Source organism: Marmota flaviventris, chromosome 7, assembly GCF_047511675.1.
Source record: "Marmota flaviventris isolate mMarFla1 chromosome 7, mMarFla1.hap1, whole genome shotgun sequence".
Lineage (NCBI taxonomy): Eukaryota > Metazoa > Chordata > Mammalia > Rodentia > Sciuridae > Marmota > Marmota flaviventris.
In genome coordinates, this window is record NC_092504.1 from 19,139,024 (window position 1) to 19,164,335 (window position 25,312).

At 47.0% G+C, this 25,312-nt stretch overlaps 1 protein-coding gene across 2 annotated transcripts in view; it reads right to left on the bottom strand.

Annotated features, from left to right (window-relative positions):
- Positions 1-25,312, bottom strand: part of Ccdc149 (coiled-coil domain containing 149) — a 93,439-nt gene that overhangs the window by 6,541 nt on the left and 61,586 nt on the right. Inside the window, exons 8-12 of one of the 2 annotated variants that reach the window (XM_071614194.1) lie at positions 24,586-24,670; positions 21,131-21,275; positions 14,619-14,695; positions 13,109-13,141; positions 8,561-8,677 (exon numbers count right to left, since the gene is read on the bottom strand). In XM_071614194.1, coding sequence (XP_071470295.1) covers positions 8,561-8,677; positions 13,109-13,141; positions 14,619-14,695; positions 21,131-21,275; positions 24,586-24,670 — 457 coding nt within the window. The remainder of the gene's footprint in view (positions 1-8,560; positions 8,678-13,108; positions 13,142-14,618; positions 14,696-21,130; positions 21,276-24,585; positions 24,671-25,312) is intronic. The other variant, XM_027945455.2, reaches the window with a different exon arrangement.

Sequence of the window (25,312 nt, forward strand, 5' to 3'; positions counted from 1 at the left end):
TCCTGTTTAGAATGTCCAAATCAGTTTTGCCTGGTCACTGAACTTTATATACTGGAACCTGTGCACACCAGTCTCTGTCTGGCTCCTTTTGCTCTATATGAGGTTTGTAGGATTTTTTCCCCATGTTTAGAAGTGGTTTATTTAAACACACAATTGCCAACAAATATTGAATGAAAAACATTGAATGAAGACAGGCAATTCACAGGAAAAAGAATACAAATGGCCAGTGAGCACATGAAATGGCTCATATCATTCACACACAATTAACGCAATCTAAATTGCAACAGGTGGTTTTCCATCATATCAACTGGCAAAAATTAAAAGGTTTTACAAAGTTCAGCATTGCTAAGGATATAGGGAAATAAGGGCAATTATATAAAGTAAGAGAATGAAAAGTACCCAAATGATTTTATAGGTCATTTGGACATCATCTATCTTATCCTTAAAAGCATTTGAGAAAGTAATTCTAACATTAGGAATCTACCCAGGGAGATCAGCCCAAATATTTCAAGACATTGGTTCCTGGATGCTCAATACAGCATTGATTTTAATAGCATAAACATGGAAATAGCTCACCAACAGGGGATTATGTACAGAAGTACTCTGACCAATTGTAAAATTCTTTCCAGAGGTACACGTTGAGCATCCCTTATTCTAAATGCTTAAGACTAGAAGAATTTCAGATATTTTTTTTGAAACCTCTGCCCATACATAATGAGATATCTTAGAAGGGGATCCAAGTCTAAACATGAAATTCAGTCATTTCATACACACCTCATACACACAGCACAAAAAGAATTGTATGCAATATTTTCGGTGCATGTGCATTTTGACTGTGATCCATGACATGAGGTCAAGTGCAGAACTCCACTTGGGGCATCATGTTAGCATGCAAAAAGTTTCAGATTTTGGAGCCTTCCAAATTTCAGATTAGGGATGTTCAAACTGTAGACACTAAAAAATGTTAAGTTGCCTCTGGGGAACAACAGACTAAGGACCAGGGCAGGAAGCAAGGGTGGAGAAGGCTCTGAATTGAATCGCACTTTTGGTGCTATTTACATTTTTTTCTTTTTGCTATTTACATTTTTAACAAGTGCTTGTGTTCCTAGTTTAAAAAAATAAGATATGCAAACTCCAAGAATCTGCCATGATTTGTAGGCTGGGGAGTCTACACCCACTGCTTCCATTTCCCAAGTCTGATTCATACCTTGGATCCTTCAATCTGACCTATGTTCTCCCCACCAGGGAGGTCGCATCACCAGCTCCTGTTCTCTTCTCAGTCCCCTCCTCTGTCTCCTTGGTAGCACCCATCTCCACCGGCCACACAACCCTCTCAATTTTCCCTGCCTGTGTTTTCTGGGACAATACCATGTTCTTTTGTTTCTCCTCCAAGCTCATTCTGTGAGCATGCTGTATTAGTCTCCTACGGCTGCTGTAACAAATAACCACCGACTTCATGACTTAAAACACCACAAATGGGTTCTCTTATAGATCTGAGTTCAGAAGTCCAAGGTGGGTTCCACTGGGAGGCAGCCAAGGCCACACTCCCTTGGAGACCCCAGGGGAGGTCTGCTCCTGACCTCTCCCAGCTTCTGATGGCTGCCTCCTTCCCACCTTTGTCACCTTCTCTGTCTCTTTTTGCTTTCTTCATGGAAGGAGACATGTGACCACATTTAGGGTTCACCAGATAATTCAAGATCCATCAATCAGTCATCTCTGTGAAATTCCTGTGCCAGAGGAGGTAGGGTTTATGGGTTCCAGGGAATTCAGCCTGAAATCTTTGGGAACGTTATCTGCCTTCCTGGTTTCCTTGGCTGATCCTGATATCTCCTGGCCCCTCTCAGAGGTCTTCCCCAGTGGTGTGGCCTCTGTTTCACTTCCCTTCTTCATGCAGTCTTGCTCACTGGCCACCTTAACCCCTGCCCACAAGTGCAACTTCCACAGCTGTATCCGTGGCTCTACCTCCTACCCCACAGGACAATCTGACAGAATGTTTCTGACTGCTGATCGGATCCTCTACCTTGAAAACCTGCTAGCTCTTTCTGGAAGACAGTTTTCCCCCAGCACACTTTCTTCTGATGCCATGATGCCATTCCAGTACTGCCCTGTGGTCACCTAGACTTCAGACTTGAAGCCACTTTAGTATATCTAGCTCCTCGTCCTTTCCATCCATGGCCAAGCCCTGCCAGTGTCCCTCTGGGTGATGAACTGAATACCGTTTCTTCTCCAAATTCCTGTGCTGAAGCTCTTGCCCCCAACATGATGGCTTTTGAGATGAGAACTGTGGGTAGTGATCAGGTTTCAAAGGGTCATGAAGATGAGACCCCCATGAAAGGTTCAGTGCCTTTATAAGACTCTCTGTCTACCACGTGAGGACACAGAAAGAAGGCCACCACGCAAAAGCCAGGAAGAGTCCTCATCACTGAACCCACAGCACCCTGAACAGGACCTCCCAGCCTCCAGAATGATGAGAAGTTAGTATTTGTTGTTTAAATCAGTAAATATAGTATTCTTCTAGAGCAGCCTGAGCTGACCAGGCCACTGCTGTCTGCCTCTGCTCACTCTTCCTTCTCAATGTAAACTACGGGTCAGCCGTCTAAGGTCCCTCCACATCAGTGGTGGTGGCCTGTTTCCCCACGGCTTGGCTGGACATGACCTTCATACACCATCTCAGCCAGTGTACCAGGAAGCATTCAGACAGCAGATGCAAACCAGGCTGGATATTTCAGACACTCAGACCCCCGCAGGTGACAGGTATGCAATAACTGTCCATAAGGATTATATATAAACTTTGAGGATTACTTGATTTAGAAAGATCATATAGTCAAGAAGGCATAAATCTAATACATTGTTACACTTCAAGTTTTTACCTAAAAAGAAGATATAATCTAAAAAGATTGAGTTGAAATGTAGTTAACGCATAACAATGCAACATATAATGATGTCATGATATCCATGATCCAGTCGAATTTTATACAATGCATAAGTTTTTATGAATTTGTTTAATTAAATAAATTAAACAAATTTTTATGAATTTGTTTAATTAAATAAACAAATTTTTATGAATTTGTTTAATTAAATAAAGAAGTACTCAAATCTACATTTAATTAAACAACTAGATGCATTTTAAGCATTTATTTACCTAATAAGTGCTTAAAATCTTAAGAAAGTAAAAAAAATGATTATATGGTTCACATTTATTGTATAGTTCAAAACATCTAGTAGATAGGATTTTGAAAGTTTCCAATACCCAAAAAATCATGAATATTTGAGATTATGGATATCCCATGACCTTGATTTGATCTTAACACAGTGTACACATGTATTGAAAGGTCACAGTATATCCCATAAACATGAGTATCATTATGCATCAACTGTCAATTAAAAATTAAGAACAATATTTCTAAAGGGGCTAAATCTGGTTTTAAAAAGCTGAGAAACCCTAGAAATGAGACAGCTAAATAAGATGGATCATGAAATAAAAATGAAACTACCAAAAAAAGAAGATAGAAAACAAGAGGAAGTGATTATAGGTGATTTTTTAAAAAAGTGAAATCGTTAGGGAGGAGATGGTGGGTTTTGCCTGAGCAAGGCAGGTCTTCCCTCTAATTCTCCTGGTACAAATTTCCTTTTCACACTTAAAAAGGCCATTTTGTTCCCTTTAGCTGTGTGTGTGTGTGTGTGTGTGTGTGTGTGTGTTTTACTAGGGGTTGAACCCAGAGGTGCTCTACCACTGAGTTACATCCCCAGTCTTTTTAATTTTGAGATGGGGTCTTTCTAAGTTGCCCAGGCTGACCTTGAACTTGCAATCTTCCTGCCTCAGCCTCCACAGTAGCTGAGATTACAGATGCATGCCATCACACTCAGCTCTTTATACTTTTTGATGACCACAGAAAAATCTCAGAGACGCTTTCAATCAAATCTACTTAATACTCTCCAAAGTCTGAATTGAGTCATGTATAACTGTGCATTCCTCTTCTACATAAATACTGTACCTGAAAATGAGACCATTCCTTGTGCTTAAATGAAATATATGAATATATAAATTAGTGAATTAAGCAAACCTGGATTGAAAAAAAAAAACCCTATTCAGACCTGTTCAGCTAGGATCACAACACATGTTAGTTCCTAATCAGTTCCTTGGCCTCACTTCCTCCTGCTCCAGTTCACCCTCCTGGGGGAGGAGCCATCCCTAAAACCTTTGCTACTCCAGGTGGGGTCTGCAGCCCAGCACTGGGAGCTTGGTAGACATACAAGATCTCAGATACCACCTCCCCACATCTACTGGTTCTGCGGCTGCATTTTAGTAAGATTCCAGGCGATGTGGGTACACACCACAGTGTGAGGAGCACTGTGAGCCTGAAGTGCAAACCTCACCCCGGCTTCCCCCAGACAGCACAACCTTCCAAGGCTGCCAGTGCTTTGGAACAAAGCCCAAGCTAGTAACTAGCACTCAGGCTTCCAGGACCCCACGTGTGTCTCCCTTAACTCCTGCACCCCAGCCCCACCCTCCAGCAAGGCCAGCCCTTTCTGGTGCACCACCCAGTCCCCTGCCTTTGCTACGGTGGTTGATTCTTCCAGGACCGTCATTCCCTTTTATATCCCAATGATAAACCTCAAGGGTCAGGCCCAACGCCACCTCCCACATGAAGCCCATCTGGTTCACTCTGCCACAGGTCACATTCCCAGTGCCTGACTTCCCATAAGGCCACACTCCTCCCACTAAACTGCTACCTCAAAATACCTTTAGTATAAATTCTAGCCTGATTAATTTTTTTTTAACTTTATCGGTATTCTACTGTGGGGACTCAATAAATAGTTTATTAAATAGTTGGATATATGGGCTGGTACATGAATGCATGAATAAGTGAATATATTAGCACACATTTTTAAATGCCATGCATTAATATATGAAAATGAATCCTTGAATTTATATTCTTCATTGCAAGTTGTATTCAATTCAGATTGCTACCCTGAAAGTTCTTAAATGGTACTTTCTGGGGGAAAAAAAAAAGAGATTTATCCTAATTCACACAAACATTTAGCTACACCTAAGGTAGCTCAAGGAGCAATCATATACATTTCATACCAACAAATGGAGATTTTTATGGTGGTTGCAGAGGGGACATGAGAAACAGGGAGTCAAAGGAGCAAGTTTGCAGCGGAGTCGGGAGCTTGATTCAGAAGGAGTAAATGATGGTGCCTTCTGCAGCTACATTTTTCACCAATGTGAGATGAATAAACTCTTCTGGAAATTAGTCTTATGAAATTATTTCTTCCAGGACACTTAACACTATATTCTGCTGCCCCTGAAAAATTAATTAACCTCACTCCTAACACCCTAGCCCTGAGCCATTTGCAGTGTGTTCTTACCATGATTCAGGTTGATCTTCTCTGTCTCGTTCACCTCGCAGGGAGCGTAGTCTAAAAGACACGGGGCCTTTTGGTCACTCGTATTTTGCCTCCTGCCATTTCTTTAGATGACATTCTGCTCATGTCCAAATATATGAATCTTTTTTAAAAATGGCGAACCTCTGAGATGACCAGGGAGACATTTTTAACCTTTTTGCAGGGGAATGGGGGCGGTAGAGGGGACATGACTGCCACCATTCTCGTTCTAGGTTAAAACAGCCGTAGTAAGGGGATGCACAAACACAGGCTGCAGTTCTTGTTTGGTCCTATTTATTTTTTTCTGAGAAAGGCTATGTTTCCAGGATCAGGATGATAAAGATAAAGGGGCCAGGCCCTGGCATTGGATTATGGGACAACAGTGGGATTCACCAACACAGTCCCCTCTTTCATTTACCTAAAAGATATCCCAAAAGTGTTCTATACTCAAGTCATCATCAGGACAAGTGAAAAGTTCCTGAAAATGTCACAGCTGTTGCTCTGTCCCTGAGACTTCTGGTTACTTGCTGTGGTGGCAACATCCCCCTTTAACTCTGGGATTCTGGAACGTTAACTCTTAAGCTGTGGGGGTTGTATTCTTCCTTCCAGAACAGCATTGCCATTTGCATAAAAGATTTCTGAAGCAGCCAAGAGTAGGAAAATATTATTGCAAATAATAGCAATTTTCTGTGCTGTTTTAGCAAACAGAATTAATATCATTAATACTTATTCATAACAATACACATCTCAATAATGATAAGGCAGTTGACTGACAGAGATGCCTCATGACACAAATAGTGTGGAAAGAAAAGTGCTTTTTCTTCTTTAAAGATGAAAAACACCAGTGTTGCTTTATAGAAATGATTGCTAGACCCCTAAATGCGTTCTGCCTCTTTGGCCCAAAGGGGACATTTGTCTGCCTTTGTTCACTGGTCTCTGCTGGGCTTTGTGCTCCTGAGTGTGCGCTGCTTTGGGTTGGAATTAATCAGGGCTGCAGCAGCGGTGTGGCCATCCCAGATGCTGACAGCCACTCCAAAATGCCTCCTTGCCTCCCCCAGTGCTGGTGAGGACGGGGTGGGAACAATGAGAGCTGATGATGGAGCTCTGGGAACTATCATTTTGAATCAGTCCATTACTTAAGGCCGCCCTTGTGAAAATCAAGCCAGGTTCATGCTCCAGTACAGGGCAGCAGGCCCAGGCCCAGGGCAGCCCCCGGGCTCAGCGCACCCAGAGTAGACAGGGTGTTCTGCACTGGCTGCTGCAATGGGATGACCACCAGCCAAGACACGAGGTGGGGTGTGTGACGGGCCACCCTTGCAAACAGCCACGTGCTACAGATTGGAAAGTACCACCCTTGCTCTCTGTCAGTGTGGAACCTACCAGAGTTAGGGGTTTTCTCTAGGAACTCCCCCACAAGTACTTGAGGAGCCTTTTAGTTGAGATCCCAGACACGGCCTGGCTTCTAGTTTACCCCCTCCCATGTACTACAATGAGTGTTTTGAACAGGTTCTGATCCAGCTCAGAGCAGCAGAACCACCTATCTGACCCAAAGACTCCTGGTAAGTAATACACTGTTGATACTTCAAGTTGTGCCCAATCATAGCTAACTTGTTAGTCCACTGGATAAAAGTTCCGATGACCATAAGGTTAGAAAGGTGGGCAAGGCCAGGTACAGAGCTGAGATTTTAGGCAGAAGACAGTTGAGCGTGGTACCACGCAGGGTTTTACAGACACGATGGAAAACCAGCTGGCAGCTTTATCCTGCTGTGGGAGGCAGAAAATCCAGGAGGGGGTTGCCAACGAGGCCACGGGGACCTGAATCAAGCCAGCGGTGGGAGGGACCCAGGGGCAGGACATTACAGAAGGAGTTCTGTGACAGACAAGATGGAGAAGGAAGGAGGCTGACTCCACCATGTTAAGTCTGAGTAGCTGAGAGGGTGAGGAAAAGGAGGAGGAGGCAGGAAGAGAGATTCAGTGGGAAAGCCAGGCCCCGGGAAATATGGGGTTGTAACTGCAGGAGGAAACCGGGCGGGGGGGCGGGGATGCTTTGAGAATATTCTTATGGAGTTGATGATTGAAGGTATGACTCTGAACAAGAGAAGATGGAGAAGAGATGCAGATGTTTAAGGAAAGAACCTTGATAGTCACATTTTGGGAATATCAGTTATCTACTGCTGTGTAACAAATCATTCCAGAACCTACCAGCTTAAGACCCAGGAGTCTGGGACAGTTTAGTGTGATGGTTCTGACTAGTGGTCACTTGTGGGGTTGCCATTAAAGTGTTGACCAGGACTATAATCATCTGAAGGCTTGACTGGAGCTGGGGAATCTGCTTCCCAGATGGCGCACTCACATGGAGGCTGGCTGCAAGCCTCAATTCCACACCATGTGAAGCCCATGTGGGGTGGCTTGAGGAGCCTCCTGACATGGCAGCCAGCTTCCTCCAGAGTGAAAGATCCAAGACAGAGAGAGCAAGGCACAAGCCACATGTCTTTTATGACCCAACCTCAAAATTCACATCCCATCACTTCCACAGCACTCTGTTAACAGACCAGCCCTAATACAGTGTGAGAGGGGACTACACAAGGGGGAATGCCAAGGGGTAGGGATCCCGTGGTGCCATCTTGGAAGCTGGCTACCACACTGAGGGGTGGAGGAAAACTTCTAAAAATGTGAAGGAAAGTTTTCTTGGGGAGACAAGACTCCACATAGGAAGAGACCTGGCGCCCATATCTGTTGCCTTATCTGGTCCTCTCGTGGGTCTTTGATCTACTTCAAACCCCCATCCTCCAGAACTGTGTGCCTGATGGAGGAGATGTTCTCTCCACTCCAAGTTCCCAGATCACTTACTACACACAGGCAAAGTGCCAAGATGTCCCTGAGGTTGGCACCATCATGTCACTATTTATAGCAGAGGAAATTGAGTCACAATCCAAGTTCTCATAGCCATTTTGCTGTGGGGCTGGAATGTGAACTCAAGTTGGTCAACTCCTGAGGCCACACTTAATCGTAATGCCACCTTGCCCAAAGGGCAGGGATCTCCCAACAAGATGAACCCAGGTAAATGTGAGGAATGTCGTGATTGTCCACAGAGCTGTCAGAGGGGAAGGGACTGGCGTCCACTGTGGTAGACACAGGTCAGGCAAAGGCAGAGAAACCATGGTGTGCTTACCATCCTTGGGATTCACTCTGGTCTCTGTGGGCTGGTCAACAAACTTCAGCAGCGGGGATCTTGACCTCTGTGTGGTGGGAAGAGCAGGGTCGCTGAACAGTAGGGTGTCCTTGCCTCCTGTCACAGAAAAGGGGAAAGCAGACATACTATGTCATCAGTGGGGCTGGGTTACACTTACTCCCCTGTGATTACCTGGCTGTTTGGGTTAGGAATCCTCTTTAATTATAGGTAATCCAGAGGGGAGAGGCCAGCTGCTCCTTTTCTACATGAGGATAGGGCCCTGAGGTCTAGGGCCAGATGCGTATGACTAAAGACCCTGCTCAGGAATGGCTGCTAACAAAAGCCACCAGTAAAGGGCAGCCTGGGTGCACCAATACCAAGTGGCTGGGGGGCACGATGACCATAAAGCAGTAGCAGAGGGCTTAGGTGCGCAGGCGTTGGAACTCTACCATACGGTTTGTGCCACATCAGAAGAACCCCCTTACCTCTCTGGGCCTCACATCTCTCATCTGTCAAATGAGGAAGGAATTACCCCCTCCCCCACTCCACCCCTGGCATCTTTGGAATGGTTGTGAAGACAAAATGAACTGATAAATGAAAAGCATTTGGGTGTTCAGTAGATGGTCAGCAAGTGTCACCTGCTGGAACACTTAGTTCGGCCACACATACTCTGATTTAATTCCACTTGGTCATTTAGATGGAATGGTCACTCTGTCTAGCGGGTTGTATCAAGTCCTCCACCTCATCCCACCTGAGCTTCCAGGTGGATTATGCAGTCCCATTCAGCCAAAGCCCTTACCTGTGAGGATGGAATCCTTAATGGATAGGAAAAGTTTGGAGCAAAGAGGAGGAGGAAAGAAGCCAGTCCAACTCTAGAGGACACGGCAAGCTACAAAGGTGAGTGGCAGGGAAGAGTGGCTTTGAACATGAGCGTGATGAACAGGAATGGACACAACACATGTGGACAGGAGGTGAGGCCACCCCAGGGGTCAGAGAGCCTTCCAGCCAGGATGCAATGCCAAACTTTGGCCCATCAGGCCTTGGGATTCCTACTGCAAACAGAACCCTCAGGGCCCACGAGTTCAGCCTGTTCTCCAACTTGAGTTCACATTCCAGCCCCACAGCAAAATGGCTGTGAGAACTTGGATTGTGACTCAATGTCCTCTGCTATAAATAGTGACATGATGGTGCCAACTTCAGGGACATCTTGGCACATTGCCTGCACGTAATGAGTCTCACCTGTCTCACTCTGAGCAAGACCCTTGCTAAGGCTGTGTGAAGCCAACCTACTAAATGTCTCTGGGCTCAGATCAGAGGCTGTAAACTCTATGATCTTACCCAGGTTCAGGTTCACAGAGCACAGAACTACACCTGGCTAATGGAAGTCTGCTATCTTTGGAGAACCTTCCACCCTTGTGTCCTGGCTCCCCTGAACTTGTTCATGATTCCTTTTCTCCATTAGACCACGTCTATTAACTTGATTTCCAAGACCATGCAAGACAGTCTGGCACGTGGTGGGTGCTTGGTCAGTGTCTGACATCTGAATCAATGGCTGAGGTGTCCCTGAGAATCCTGCGGCTGGTGGTCTGTGTGCTGCTGCCACCCCACGTGGATGGAATGGGTGATTGGCCACCATCTGAGAGTCATCCCAGAAGTGTAGAACCTGGTAGGAGCTGACCTTGATGTTCCGCATCCCTCATGTGGAAAAAAAAATCTAGAAATCTTCAGGACCTTAGTCAGAGGTTTCCTAAAGGCAGCTGTTGATCTGCAGTTGGGATGTGAGGAGGCCCTCAGAGTGAGTCATCGCTCAATCAGGGATCCCAGCATGCTGCAAAGGTGCAATCAGGAAACTCCTTGGTGGATTAATGGGGAACAGGCTCTGGTCACCATGAATGGGTAGCAGGTGTCTTGCAGTGGATGTCTTGTTTCCCTCTAGCAAGGCCACACAACCTGTCCACAGGTCAAGGTGAGACTGCGTTTCCAGACCCATGTTCTCTTGCAAGGAGACTGAAACCTGTCTAGCCTTCAGGAGGCTCCGTAAGGAACACACCCTGAGCCACTGTGTCCAACCAGCCTTCCAATATCCCCTAGTCTCGGTGGCCAAAGAATCAGAAGTCTAAGCAGAGGTGGGAGCTAGCTGTGGCTGAGTGACGAAGCCAGCCTCAGCCTTCTGCTCCGGAGGAATTCTTGAGGTGGACTGTCCCCATCGGCCCCACTCAGTCACAGGGTCATCATCCATCCCACACAGCTCCTCCAAAACAAGGGTACCAGCAACATCAAAGCTCTCCAAAAAAAAAAAAAAAAAAAAGAGCACGTAGAGAGAGGAACAAGCTACTCCTCATCCATGCCGCATCCCAGAGGGGTGGGGAAGAACTCTTACCCAGAGAGATTACTTCCTGATCCTAAGGAAAACACCAAGTTCCCATCACTCTTCTAAATGTCGGAAGGACTAAAATACCTTCCTTAGAAGGCTCTTTGTTCTCTTATTTCTAAATATCAAGTCCAGATCCCATTCATGCTGGTCAAGCTGGCCTCAAGTCTGATGGTCGGATACCTTGTACTTCCATCTGGTCCCCAGGTCTAGAGGTGGAAGTCCACCAACTGGAGTCCACTAGTGTACACAGCCCTTCCACTCAGCTGTGTCTGAGCGTCTGGAAGCTCTACTGATGCCTTCTGGCACAAAAGCCCTCCCCTGCTCCAAAATGTACCAAGTATTTTCTTTTCTTTTTCTTTTTTTTTTAATATTTATTTTTAGTTGTAGGTGGACACAACGTCTTTATTTTATTTTCATGTGGTGCTGAGGATCGAACCCAGTGCCTCACGCATGGTAGGCGAGCGCTCTACCTCTGAGCCCCAGCCCCAGGCCCTGTACCAAGTATTTTCAAGCCACATGTTTTCTTACTCAGGCTGATGCCTGGAGTGCAGAGGAGGAAAGCTCAAAGCTTAAAGGGTCAGACGCTGCACTAGCCAGAGTTCCTGGCTTTCAGTGTGTCTTTTGGAGCATGAACGCATCCGGGAGCCACCCTCAGAGGCACCTGTGCACCAGTCTTCTGCAGAGGTGGGAGAAGGAGCTGGAGGGCAGGAGCCTGGGGAGGTGATGGAGGGCCATTCCTTGCTGGGGGGCACCGTCAGTGGGGTCCCCCTCTGGCTCCCTCAATAGCCCCATACCTTTCCCACTCATTGCAGATGCTCTAGAGTGTGGAAGAGGCTTTGCTACCCATGACTTCTCTCTGCAGGCTGTGACATTTATTGAATGTGTCCACCTCCCCCTGTCCACTTGTCACTGAGAGAGCAAGCAGGGAGGGAGAGGGCAGTCGAGGAAAAGTCGAAGCACAAAGTCCAGCAGTCAGTGTATGGCGTGGTAGCGAGGGGCAAGCTCTCCACGGCCTGCAGGCTCTCCGAAGGGCTGTCGGCCCTGCTCCTCTCTTCTCAGAATGCAGTCCCCCAGTGCCAGGAGGTCACCGATACGACAGGCTGATGCCTGAGTTCAGTGCCACCTCTGTGGCCTTAGGTGTCAACTAATGTCCTTCCTGTTTCCTTATGTAACATGAGGAGATCTGACTAGGTCTGGAGAGGGGAGGATGTTCTCTCACACAGCAGCTCTGGCCGCTGCGGGCAGCATCTGGGGCCAGCCAGGCAGAGCCCAGCGCCCCATCAGCAACGTCTGCCACTGGAGTGGCACCCAGTGCTCGCCCTCCGTGACCCTGCCCTCGCCTGGCCTTCCAGGGACTCCTCCTGTGGGTCCCTCACACACCAACTTCTTTGGAACCACGTGTACTTTGTCCTCCTCTCTATATGAGCCATCCCTCTCGCTCCCTAACTACAGGCTCCTGGAGGGGACGGTGGTGTGAACAGCACCCAGCACCACATCCATAAAGTCTCTGCCCCGCAAGGTGTCAATGCATCAATGCATGGACGGCTGGCTTACTGGAGAAGACACCAACCCCTTCAAGACACTGTCAAGAAGACTGAGCTGGTGATCTCTGGAATAAGGGGCTCGGGGCCACCAGCTGGCCAAACACAGGGATTTGGGGAGTGAATGTGGAAGAGGAAAGGGACAAGGGACAAAGCAGGGAAGAAATGGGGGAGAGGAGGAGAACCCCTGCTTTTTTCCACCCTGCGGTAGTTCAAATGCAGTGTGGGAGGGACTGCGGGGACTTCAGTGGAGGAGGCTCCCCGCCCTGTGTCACCAGGGATGGAAGACATCATACCACGAAAACATCACAGCACCCTCCTCACTGCACCAGGGAGATGCCACCGCCGTGACACAAGGTGGGGATCTTTCTCTGTCCTCCCATTGGTATCTATGAGGAGGCAGGGACAAGAACAACCAGGTGGCAACATAAAATCCACCCAGGCGGGTCCCTTAAAGCTGGCTCCACCCTCTGGTGTTGGCTTACACTAACTGATCTCTCTGTTCCCATGGGCTGTTCCAGTCAGAAAGGTTTAAGGAACACAGACAATGCACTGCTACTTATTTACATGCAGGGATGATACACAGCATGGCTGGTGTTAGCCCCAAAGCCCATATTTCAAAAAGGAACATACTCCCGAGTCCCACGGAAACATTGTAGCTCAGGCCTTGGGCAGCAAAAAAGAGAGAGAAAAAAAGGAAAGAGACAACTGTTATTGCAAAATGGCCATTAAGTCCCCCCAGGACCAAACAACACCAGAGACAGGAAATTCTCTGCATTTGTTCACTCATTCAACTTCTATCTTTTTACATAAATTATAGAAATGAAATAGAGGGAAATTTCACTAAGTCATTTTGAGGGAAAAAAAAAAAAAACCCAAACCCCGGTACATGCACAGAAACAGGAATCCGACTACACAAATAAATGGCAACTTTGCCTGACTGTGTGGAATGCAGTGCCCTAGAAGAGAGGTCTGGCTTGGAAGATGAGGTTTAACAGCATCAAAGGGGCCGTGTGCAAGATGGGGCATTCGATCCCCAGGATGCACTTGCCACTAATTAGTTCTGTTAGGTCCTTTGACACCAAGTTCAAGGAACCTCTGCTAAAATTTCCAATTTATGAGACGCACTTCCAGGCAACCAAAGGCAGCTATTCAGATTCACATTTAAGAAAACTCGATGTCGTCCACCTCCCTGTGGCAATTTCCATTTGTCATATGTTACAGGGAAGTAGCCCAAATGAGTCAAGGGGAGAAGAGACCGGTTTGAACAGAAAGGGTAAGTAACTAAAAATACCCGCACAATGCTCTTTCCAGGGACAGAGGAGGTAGCGGGAAAGGATAAATATAAGTTTCTAAAGAGTATCAAGACAAGGGGGACCGCGGAGGGGGGGGGTCTCCTGAAAGGGGTATTTTATCAAGATAAATGGGATAAATATAGCTGATTAAAGGGAGAAGTCAGAATTTCCTCTCGCATTGCACAACTGTGGGGGAAAAAATCTCAGGAAACTTGTTTTCCAGCCGTGTGGAAATGTGATGGGGAAGCAGGAGATGATGGTGGGGAAGGACGTTGGGGTAAGAAAAATTTGTTGGCTCTTCACTTTTAGCACAAATTAAATTGGTGATTAAATTGCACAAATCTTTGTACAATCTTACATTCGATTTTAGGGCTCATGATTAAATTGCACAAATCTTTGTAGAGTCTCACATTCATTTTAGGAGTGATGATTTCATTGAACGAATCTTTATATGATACAGAAAAAAAAGAAACAATTCACTATATTCACAAAGATTAAGAGTGTGTGTGTGTGTGTCTATGTGCGCGAGCGCTCGCGTGCACAGACATACACAACGACAGTTTCAGAATTCAGGTTAGCGAAACTTCAGTGCCCCACAGAGGAGACTTGAATATTTTTCGTGTTTTTCTGATTCTGTCCCCTCCCTTGATGGTTTCTACATTTAAACACCAGTAGACTTTTCAGCAATGCTCTCCAAATAAAAGGTCGTTGCAAAGACAGAATCCTCTGTCATTTACGTGTAATTTAATCCTCTGCAAATTACGTGAGAGTTCCTTTAAAACAGAACAAAATAAAACACTGAAAACGAAACAAACCCGCAGAGACCGTTTCCATGAAGTCTCGCTTACCTGGAAGACTCCACAAACCAGAAACTTCCAGAGTTCTTAATTTTTTCTCGAGCTCAGCCACACGATTCCCTAGGATTCTGGAAAAGGGGAGAAAGGTGCAGCAGATCAGTGAGTGACCCACCAGCTGTCAGCGCTGGGAAACCCACAAGTTCCCTAACAGAAAGGGCTGAGATTTAAGACCTGCAGATGTGAGGCACGTGCACCTGGGTAAATAATGTTCCGTGGAAATAGAAAAAAAGTGAATGGCTACGTGTATCCACAAATGCCAATCGAGAAAGTCCTCTGCTGCAAGGTGGATGCCTGGGAAACTATATGGAATTTCTATTTGAGAATTGTTCATTATTAAAGACGGCAACTAATCATGACCACCCTAAGTAGTATCATACTTTGTTTTTTTGAGGGTGGATTTGATTTTTGCAAACAACCAAGTCCAACAAATCAGATGGCTGAACATACTGGGTCATGCTACTTTGGGGGTCAATGTACCTTCTTAGACTCTTCTTAGATGTCTTCCTGATGACCATATTCCTGGTGCCCAGCACATTGCCCAGTGTAGGGAAAGTTCTAATAAATATATCTGATTAAAAAATACTTTTCTTGATGGTGTGGTGGTAAAAGCCTGTAATCCTAGTGATTCGGGAGGCTGAGACAAGAGGATTGAGAGTTCAAAGCCAGCCTCAGCAATGGCGAGGTGCTAAACCACTCAGTGAGACCCTGTCTCTAAATAAAATACAAAATAGGGCTGGGGATGTGACTCTGCTTGAGTGTCCCTGAGTTCAGTCCCCAGTACCAAAAAAAAGTTTGTTTTTTTGTCTATGATTTGATGTTATCTATGGTGAGTATAAAAACAAACATTTTGAAAGAGTTTTCAATAATTTTGTTGCTTTCAAGATGTCCACCATTCTGACTCACTGGGCTATATAAGTTCTGGAATGAATATTGGTGAAGGTACCATTCTTCAGTAGGAAGCCTCACTTTTTCCTGTGCATGGTTAGATCAGTGTGGACATGCACTCCCTCCTTCACCTTATGCAAAATTAAATACAGCTGGGAAGTGATTTGATGGTTATCTAAAACCTCAACCACTTTCCTTTGGCCTGCAAATTGAAAACCAGTCTTCATTTTCTGGGGGGATCTTCCTGGCACTGCTGTGCTAAAGTGACATGGAGATGATTTTAACAGCAACATTTCAATTCCTTTCAGCAAGAGAAATCAGAACACCAGAATTATTCTCCCACCTCTCTTTAGATCCAGAGATAGCTCCACACACCCACGTACACACACGAACGTAGCGTGGATCCGTCTCTCCCTGCACATTGGGATTATCCTGCTTCACCTGAGTTGACCTGCAGCCTCTTAATTAACATTCCCTTTGAGTTCACAGAAAACTCTGATGCTACTCTGTGTGGCTTTCTTCATCTGGGTACTTACGGCTTTTCTTGTCTTCTTTTCCTTATGTCTTAAAATTGTGCATCGTCTTTATCAATTACTTTCCATTTACACTGCATTTATCAGGTCTGTTCTGCTTTCATGCCCCTGACCCTTCCACAGACACTGTTCTTCCTAATCTCACTTTCAATATTTTGCTCAGACCTTCTGATTCGAGCTCTCTTTTCACAGATGACGGGTTTGAGATGCAATCATAATGGTTGGTGCTTAAGTGGACGCCTGTTTCTTAAGGAGATCAGATGGTGTGTTCCCAGCCGCCTCTTGGAAACAAAAGATAAGGCTTCCCCCCGCCTATGCTGAGGGGTGCCGTCCGGGCCGTGGGCGAAGGCCTGATACACAGACATTAGCTAAGACTTTTACAGGTGTTTCTGGGTAACACAGCCATTTCTCCCTGAAAGGAGACAAAGGGAATTTGCTGGTATCCCCAGTAATCTATGTTCAGGGTCCCTGCCCAGGTGTCTCTGTGGAAGCTGCTTTCTTCTCTAACTTAACCATCATCTGATGCAGGACTGGAGGTGGTAAAATGAACCCAGGAGAAGTTGTGGTCGGAGTAATAAATAGTAACAAGAACACCGTCAACACCAATAGCAAGTGCACTACCATTAACAAACAGCACTACGTTAACAACCTCATTTTTCCTGAGTCCTTAGTATGAGGGGTTGCTTAGAGGATGTACCTGACCCTTGGGAGGTTTCAGGACCAAGAACCCAGTGACATGCTGTAGCAAAGCAGCCGATGAGCAAAGGGAAGAGAGGGCTCTTCCGAGTTCAGCAAAGACTCAAAGACACAGTGACTCAACTCAAGGCAGAAACAGGTTTAAGAGAGGTGTTTTTTTAGGGGGGAGGGACAGTAGGGAGATTTTTATGTGAAGCTCTTATTGGCTTCCCCTCGGCCTCTCCAGCATGGCTCCTCATGACCATGGCTCCCCCTGACCAGGGCTCCCCCTGACCATGGCTCCCCCTGACCATGGCTGCCCATGACCTTGGCTCCCCATGACCTTGGCTCCCCATGACCATGGCTCCCCCTGACCATGGCTGCCCATGACCTTGGCTCCCCATGACCTTGGCTCCCCATGACCATGGCGTCATTGAAGGCAGTTTTGTGGAATCTGCAAAGACAACATTAACGGAGGAATTGCCTACTCTGTGCCCCTCTCTGGACATCACAGAGGGTGGGAACCCCCTGGGGAAGGCCTGGAGGGAGGCATCCTCAGCCCCTGAGGGGAGACCTGCAGCTATGTCTACACAACCTGGAGACACCCCACACCCCTGGTGGCCATTTGAACTTCCTCTCTGGCCCGTGACAGCCTCTAGCTGCTAGAAGATCTTCAATGACCAGGCCCCAGGGCAAGGGAAGAGGAACGGTTGGAGGGATAGCAGGAGAGGTGTGTTAATACTGTCGCCCCCCCCCCACCCCCTCCATGCAAGGACATGGCTTCTGGGGAAGGGCAGGGGCACTAGCGGTGCTGTTCAGTGGACGGGTGCAGTGACAACAGCCGCTCTTACTAGTGTGCCGCCACCTGCTCCTTAGATCAACCAACCACACAACCGCCAACGCGTTGGCAGGAAAAACCTCAAACAAACTGTCCATTAACTGAATGTCAATCACTCCATGATGTTTACCAATGTGCTTCAGGATGGCTCCCGTGGCACCTTCTCCCTGCAGAAGACAACTGTCAAGCAAAACTGGAAAACCAGAGGGGGAGCTCACACTTCCAGAAAGGGGTCCCTCCGTCCTACCCACAGGGCTCCACCAAACACAGCTCTCCGATCACTTCAGGTGAGAAGGCAAAATCACGCGGGATCACAGCAACAGGCCAAATTCAGATTCTATTCTATCCTTAGCCCTTCATTTGTAATTAATTTCCTTACATGCCCCCAAATAAAACAATGAAAATATGAAACTTAAGACTGTCTAAGTATTAAAAATGGCACATTAGGCATCTCATGGACTGATAGGAAGCCATCTCTAAGATCTCTTCTTAAAGGAAGAAAGCAGACGCAGAACAACGGAAACAAAACCTCCTCTGTGGTGAACACTAGCTACCACTGTTCACCATTTTTATATAAACATATGAATATTTATGTGTGTGCATTTATGTGCATTTTGCATTTGCCTTTGTTATGTGTCCTTTGAAAGCATAAGAAATTAGGAACCAGCATTTCTCCCAGGAAGGGGATTTGGGCAGCTGAGAGGAGAAGTTTGGAGATCCATTGTCATTTAACCACGGATGGCTCAAAAATTAATAAAAACAGTTAAACAGGTAAAAGTGCTTGAAGACCAACCAACATGGCCAAAGGAAAATGCAGTCTCTCTTGGCAGAGGAGGAAGTGCTGGAGCCTGGGGATGTGGCTGGCCTGGGTGTGGGCCAAGGAATCTGCCAGAAGAAGCTGGAGTCCTCTGCAGAGAGGGTCAGGCTGGTGGCCTTGGCAGGCTGACTCTGGCAGGCAGGGGACTCAGCCCAGCTTGACTGTGGTGGCTGGAGCCGGGGCTCAGAACTCTGATTGGCAGGTGTTCCTGGGGGAGGGGTGCAGCAGGGGTGGGGTGCAGCTGGAGTCTGAGGATCTCGATTTGCTGGGTGTGAGGAGCAGGAAGGAGAAACCGTGAACCTAGCAACTGGAAACAGGGGACTGCCCTTGATGGGTTTGTGGGGACAAGGATCTGACAAGAGTCCGTGAGAGAGAAAGAGAGGCAGAGAGACAGGGCACGAGCTCGTGGGGAGGGTGGTAAGAACAGGAGACTGGGGTAGGAGACCCAGGGGCGGGGGGATGAGCAGAGGAAAAGCGAAGGAGACCCCAGAGAAGGTTCGAGCTGCCACCTCGGCACCCAGGGACGACGCGGTTCGAGATGGGCGTCTGATTCGAGGAATCACAGTGCTGTCCACTCAGGAAACAGTGAGTGACCATCAAGGAAAATGACAGCCGGGAGGCGGGTGAGCCAGGCTTCCCTCTCTTCCCGCACAGGACTCTCCTGGGGCTGGAACCCAGAGCCCTGAGCTGCCTCTCACCAGCCCCCTGGTCCCGCATTCCTGGTCAAGGTCCAGTGCCCTCCCAGGGAACTCCACCACAGGCAAGCTCCCGGGACACACTGGAGGGGTGGCCGGTGCAGAGCACCTTCTTCACAACAGTCCCAGGGGAGTGGGATTCCTGGGCAGGCCCAGGTTGGGGAGAGGCTCTGGGGTCCAGAGTGAAAGGGCAGAGGGCCACCGGGGGAAGGAAGGTGAGGAGGTTGAGAGAGGAGGCCAGGAGAGCACAGTCCCCAAAGCAAAGTGATGGTGTGGACCACAAGGTGACAGGTGGTGTGTGACGGGAGGAGGGGAGGCGGGGACACTGGCTGCAGGGTGGGGGCAGGTGGAGGGACTCACGTTGGGTGACCCCTGCTTGCTCAGCAAATGAGGAGCTAAGGCCAATTGCTGCTGCAGATCAGGGTCTGGAGGACCCGACGGGGGTTGAAAGCGCCCAGAGCTCCCAGGAGGGGCTCAGTGGGCAGGAAAACAGAGCAGGCTCACTGCGTGCTCGGGGCTTCCTGAAGGGACTGGACAGACCTGTCAGGGTCCCACAGATGCCAACTCCTGTTGCTCCCTGGGAAGTGTCCCCAGGTGGCATCAGGATGTTTCATCCCTTGGCGAAGGTTTCATTTTGCAAGAATGTTGCAAAAGTCCGATCGTCACCCCCTGGAGACAGCCAGGCCTGCTGGGTCCTGCTCTCTGCTTCCTTCCACACACATCTTAATCTCTTGCGCGGTCTTCCCTGGGCTTCACCTTCTCCTTCTCCTATTTTGTTTTTACAATGGTCTTATTTATTTTCCACCTGCCCCCCCCCCCCAGCGGCCTGCCTTTGCCAGCCCCCAGTGCTCGATCCCTCCCCTTCTGTCTTGCAGCCTGGCTTTCCACTCCCTGCTGGGCTCCTCCACACTCCATTCTGGTTCTGAGTGCAGGTCTTGTGAGCAGGACCCAGAAACAGAATTTGCAGAGCTGTTTGTGCAAAATAAAAACATGAGCCATGCCGATTAAAAAAAAAAAAAAAGAATTTCAAGATGGTGACAGAGGAACAGAAGGGTCACGTGCCAGGAAAGGGGCCCTCCTAGGTTTTGAATATGCTCCCCAAAGTTCATTCGTAGGAAACTTAATCTGCACATTTATATGCTAATGGTATCGGAGGTAGGGCCTCTGGAAAATTATTAGGACTAGATAAGGCCATGAGGGTGGGGACTTGTGACGACATTAGTGGCTTTATAATAGAGACCCAAGCTAGCATCCTTGCTCTGTCTCACCATGTGATGCCCTTGTCATGTTATAATGCAGCAGGATAGCCCTCCCTGGGTGCCAGTTCTGTGCTCTTGGACTTACTGGTCTCCTGAACTATGAGAAATGTTTCTTTTTTTTTTTTCTATAAATTACCCAGTCTCAGGTATTCAATTACAGCAACAGAGAACAGACTGATTTGTGTGATATTTATTGCTTTAATTTATTGTTTTTCTTTACCATTCTCTGAACACTTTCAATTTTGCTCTGTCACTTCTAATTGTTACTCTAACCTACTATAACTTGCTTGATTTTATATGACAAGAGGCAGCGTGCTATAAAACCAAACAAGACGTTCTGTTTTATTTGTTGTTCCTTTTCACCATTTCTTTTGCTTATTTGGAAGAGTGACATGAGACTTCCTCATAGGTCCAGCTGCCTGCAGAAGTTGACGGCTCCTGCCAGTCAGAGCCCCTCCAAGTCACGCTGTGAGGGTGAAGTGGCACTGAGTCCCCCCACCAAAAGAAGACCCAGAGGAGCAGTAGGTTAAGCCACCCAGGCAGAAATCACGAAATACACATTCCTCAGTGTGTGCCTCGGGGCAAGCTCAGCAAGCTACGCCCAGCCTTAGGGCCCTGCTCAGCTCCAGCAGATGGCCGAGAGGCAGGCACAAAGCAGAGCACAGGTCTGCACGTCTAGCTTAACACTTCCTCCTCGATTTGAGGGATGTCACCTTGAGGTTCTCCCTGGCTGCCCTTCATTTCTGGTCACCTCGTCCCATCTCTTCCCTCCCAGCCCCACCCCAGGGTCCCGCCACCTACTTGTTGGTTTGCCTCTGGTGCTGGATGACCATGTTTTTCTCATGGATCGTCTCCAACAGGGCAGTTGCCAGAGATTTCAGGTCAGAAATGGACTGCGGAGTAGCGGGGAGACTGCACCCGTGGTCCTCGGAGAGCAGGTCCTGAACTAGGTAGGGCATGAAATGGACAACTCGGGGTAAATTCTTCTAGAACGCTGGACTGCACACCCAGGTCAACCCCTCCTGGAGAACGGAAGGTTCCCTGCTTTGAACTGCTACTCTGCTGCACCGAAGGTTCACCTCGATTGTCAAGAGTAAAACAACATAAAACCCACAGGTGATAATGGACTTTCATCTGCAATTTGAAAGAAGATAATACTATTTGCATTTGCCTAGTATGTTAGACACTTTCAGGCTAACTCACTGAGATCTAAAATTGAAAAAAAAAGGTAATATGTATTTCCATTTTGTGGACAGGAAAGCAAGGTACAGATGGGTTAGACACATTGGCTAAAGGTCACACCGCCACACACATGACAGCGACTCCTACCCCTGAGCTCCTTGTTTGTACTCTGATAGTGCGATACCCCTAGCAGGTGGTCAGATAATGCAGGAGGTGATTTGGAATGCAAAAGAGTTTTTTGGGTGTGTGTTTGGGTGGCTACATGGCTATTTGAAGGTATTGTAGGAAAGAAAATAAGTGGCCTAACAACTGAGCGATTTTAGCAATCACAGATGCTACTACAGAAGACAAGCCCAAGTGGAACGAGTCATGTTAAACTGCTTCAAAGAAAAATATTCAGCCAATAATAGCATAAAGTGGTCCAAAGATACGGTGAAGAACTGCACAGCAGACTGCAAGTGCCTGAGTGCTGGGGAAGATGGCTACAGACTCGCTGTTCCTGGATGCTTCTTGCTCCACTAAATGCCAAGCCACGCTCATGGCCAAGTTCAGCATGAAGCCAAGCCCCACACAGGGCAGTGTGCCTGCAGGGTTCTGACCCCCATGAAGGGGCCCATCTCTTCTGCACCCCTTCTCTGGATGAGGAATCCTGTTGACAAATTCCCAGGTGCCTATAAATGGCTCTGATAGGAAATACTCTTGCTTTTTGTGTTAGCTGCAGAAGTGTCTGTTGAAAATAAAATCATTTCTGATTTGTCTCCACGCCAGTTATCAATATATAATGGGAGATTCCAGGTATAGGATGATTAGCTTAGCAAACAGTAGGCCCACCGCTTCCTTTATTGCAGAGATCATACTTCTGTTAATACAATAAAGATTTCATTAGCATCTCTGGCAACGAAACACCCCTGATCAATAACACGTGAATATCACCCGCTAAACTTTCTATGACTTTTTCATATGGGATGTGCTAAAACTCTGCTTCCCCATTTATGTTGGGCTGGGCTCAAAGTGACTGTCAGAAACCACGAGCCCCTCCCACAACATGGACCTGATCTACATGTGGAACTCTGCCTCTGCTAACCTAGGGTCATTGAGAGGCTTCTGCATACCGGTCCTTTCTTACTCTGAGTGTCCATTCTTCAAGTCTGGTTTGCATATTTTGGGGGGCGGGGTACTGGGGATTGAACACAGGGTTGCTACCACTGAGGTGCACCCCTGGCATTTATTTATTTATTTTATTTTGAGACTGGGTCTCACTAAGTTGCTTAGGGCCTCACTAAGTTGCTGAGGCTGGCTTGAACTTGCAATCCTCCTGCCTCAGCCTCCTAAGTCTCTGGGATCATAGGCATGTGCCATGGAGACTGGATTGGAGTTTTTGCATCTATGCATTATCCCACACTTATTTTTAGAAAGGGTAGATAAACAGAGATAATGTAAAACAAGGACGCTGGATCTCCTTCTAGACAGAAGAAACAATATAAATCTCTCATTATGTATCTTTGAATACTGTTCCTATGTGACTATATGTAAATCTATGTGATAATATGTAACTATATGTAAATATATGTGACTATGTGTAAATAAACATACAATTTTTTTTCCTTCAAAAATGGAGAAAAGGGCTGGGGATGTGGCTCAAGCGGTAGTGCGCTCGCCTGGCATGTGTGCGGCCCGGGTTCAATCCTCAGCACCACATACAAAGATATTGTGTCCGCCGAAAACTAAGAAATAAATATTAAAATTCTCTCTCTCTCTCTCTCTCAAAAAAATGGAGAAAAGTCTTGATTTTTCTACTTTACAATATTCTACAACATTAACATCCCCTAAAATATAAAACTTAATGGCTGTTTTAGTAGTCCATATAACGATATTTGCTAATTTATTTAACTACTGTTTGATATTTGATGTTTGCAATTTTTTTTTATAACTAGTGAAGAACTTTCTTGCAACAAATGTTTGCATGGGTCCGTGATTATTTCTTGCTGGTTCAAAGGGGAGTCAGTTTTGGCTTTTCACAGTGCTTTGCTGTAGATGTATAGGCTTTGATTATGGATGCCAAAGATCACTGTTGATAAGCTTTTCATGGGGGTTTTCTGGAAGGGTTGAGTCAGACTTAGAGATCTGTCACTGTGTGAGGGGTGGCTGGCGTCCCTATCAAGGACCACACTGGGAACCACACTCAATGCTAGATTGCTATTTATGGTAGCCAGAGCTAAACGCAGATGGCTACTGCACGTTTTTATAGAGTATCATTGTTTTCTTCTTAAAAAACATTCTAGGGTGTTCTTCCCCCATGGAGTGGACAAACAGAAGTTGCCTGGTGCAGAGCCCTGGCTGCTGGGAGCTGGGGACCTGGCACCTCTGTTTCAGCCTCTGTGGCTCTGATCAGGATGGCCACATGTAGGTACGGTGGGCCACTGAGCACGCGCTACTAGAGGCTTCTGTTTAGAACTGAATTCCAAATATTGAGTGTCAGACGCAAGCTCTCTGCTATTTATTCCCCTGGACTGTTCCTGGAAGATCATTATTTTTCATAGGAATCGACGAGAAGGAGGAACAAAATTGCAATCAATATGAGCTGCTTTGAAAGAAGCACGTGTTCCAAGATAGAACAACTTCAGCAGCTACGGGCTTTCCATTCTGATCGCAGAGGCCAGGAAAGGAGACGCTCAAGGAGGTTCAAACACATCTTGGAGACAGGTGCTCGGCTGTGATGAGGGGAGGAAAAGCCTCCCTAAAGGCAGAGCGCCGTGTGGGGCACAGGTATCAGGAAGACCTCTAGTGCAGTGGTTCTCAAAGTGGGGCCCCAAGGCAGCTGCAGTGCCGCCTGGGAACACAGGTATTCTCAGGCCTCCTCCCCAGACCTACTGACTGGGGACCTCTGGGTGGGCCTGGCACTCTGTGTTAATAAGTGCTCCCGGGGATCCTGATGCAGGTGGGGGTTTGGGAACCGCTGCTCTTGGGGTGGCCTTGCTTTCCAGCCCACAAAACCAGCAGCTTGGATACTGCGTGGACCCGAGCTCCAGCATGCCACGTTCATAAGTTGTCCCACCCGGGGCACGAGGTCCTACCTTGCTTCGCAGACAGGACTCCAGTCAGAGCGCTGCTGCTGCATTTGCCCTGGCCCTTTGAGTTTTTCCGTCTCTCAAGAGCGTTCTATAGCAGTATTGGGAGAAAACAAAACCTTGGTCAGGAAACCCAATGACGGGAAAATAGCTAGTTACAGGAGAGGCATTTCCCCCTGGCACACGAGGGCCCTCTGCAAGCTCTGAATGCCAGCCTAAAACACAGAATTCTCAGTCCTTGCCAAAGAGTTATGATTTTATGGATCCAGTAAAGAGTTTTTAAAAATGTTGTCCCCTACATTCAAAAGGTGCTCACTGCATATTCATTAAATTAATTAAATCTGAAACAAGAACACAGTCTAACATGCTTATGTTATGGAAATCCCTTTTAAAGAGACATGATACAGAATAAGTTTATTTTCATGCACCAAAGGTGGTCTCTGGAAGGATCTGGGCCCTGGGTTGGAAAGAGAGCCACAGTTGATTAGTGATGTCTGCCATGGACACAAGGTTAAAGCAGTGCATACGTGCCACCTACGCGTCTTTCTTAAAACAGACTCTTGCATTAAAATTCATGTGCAATATATAATCAGGGCTTGGCACATAGGAAAGAATAAATGTTAAATAAATGCATCCACACATTTTTTAAAATCATGCATTAAAAGATGCATATTTCTCTGGCTGCACGTGTTTGTATAGATCGGTGTAGACCTAAGTGTGGCCCCACAGAATG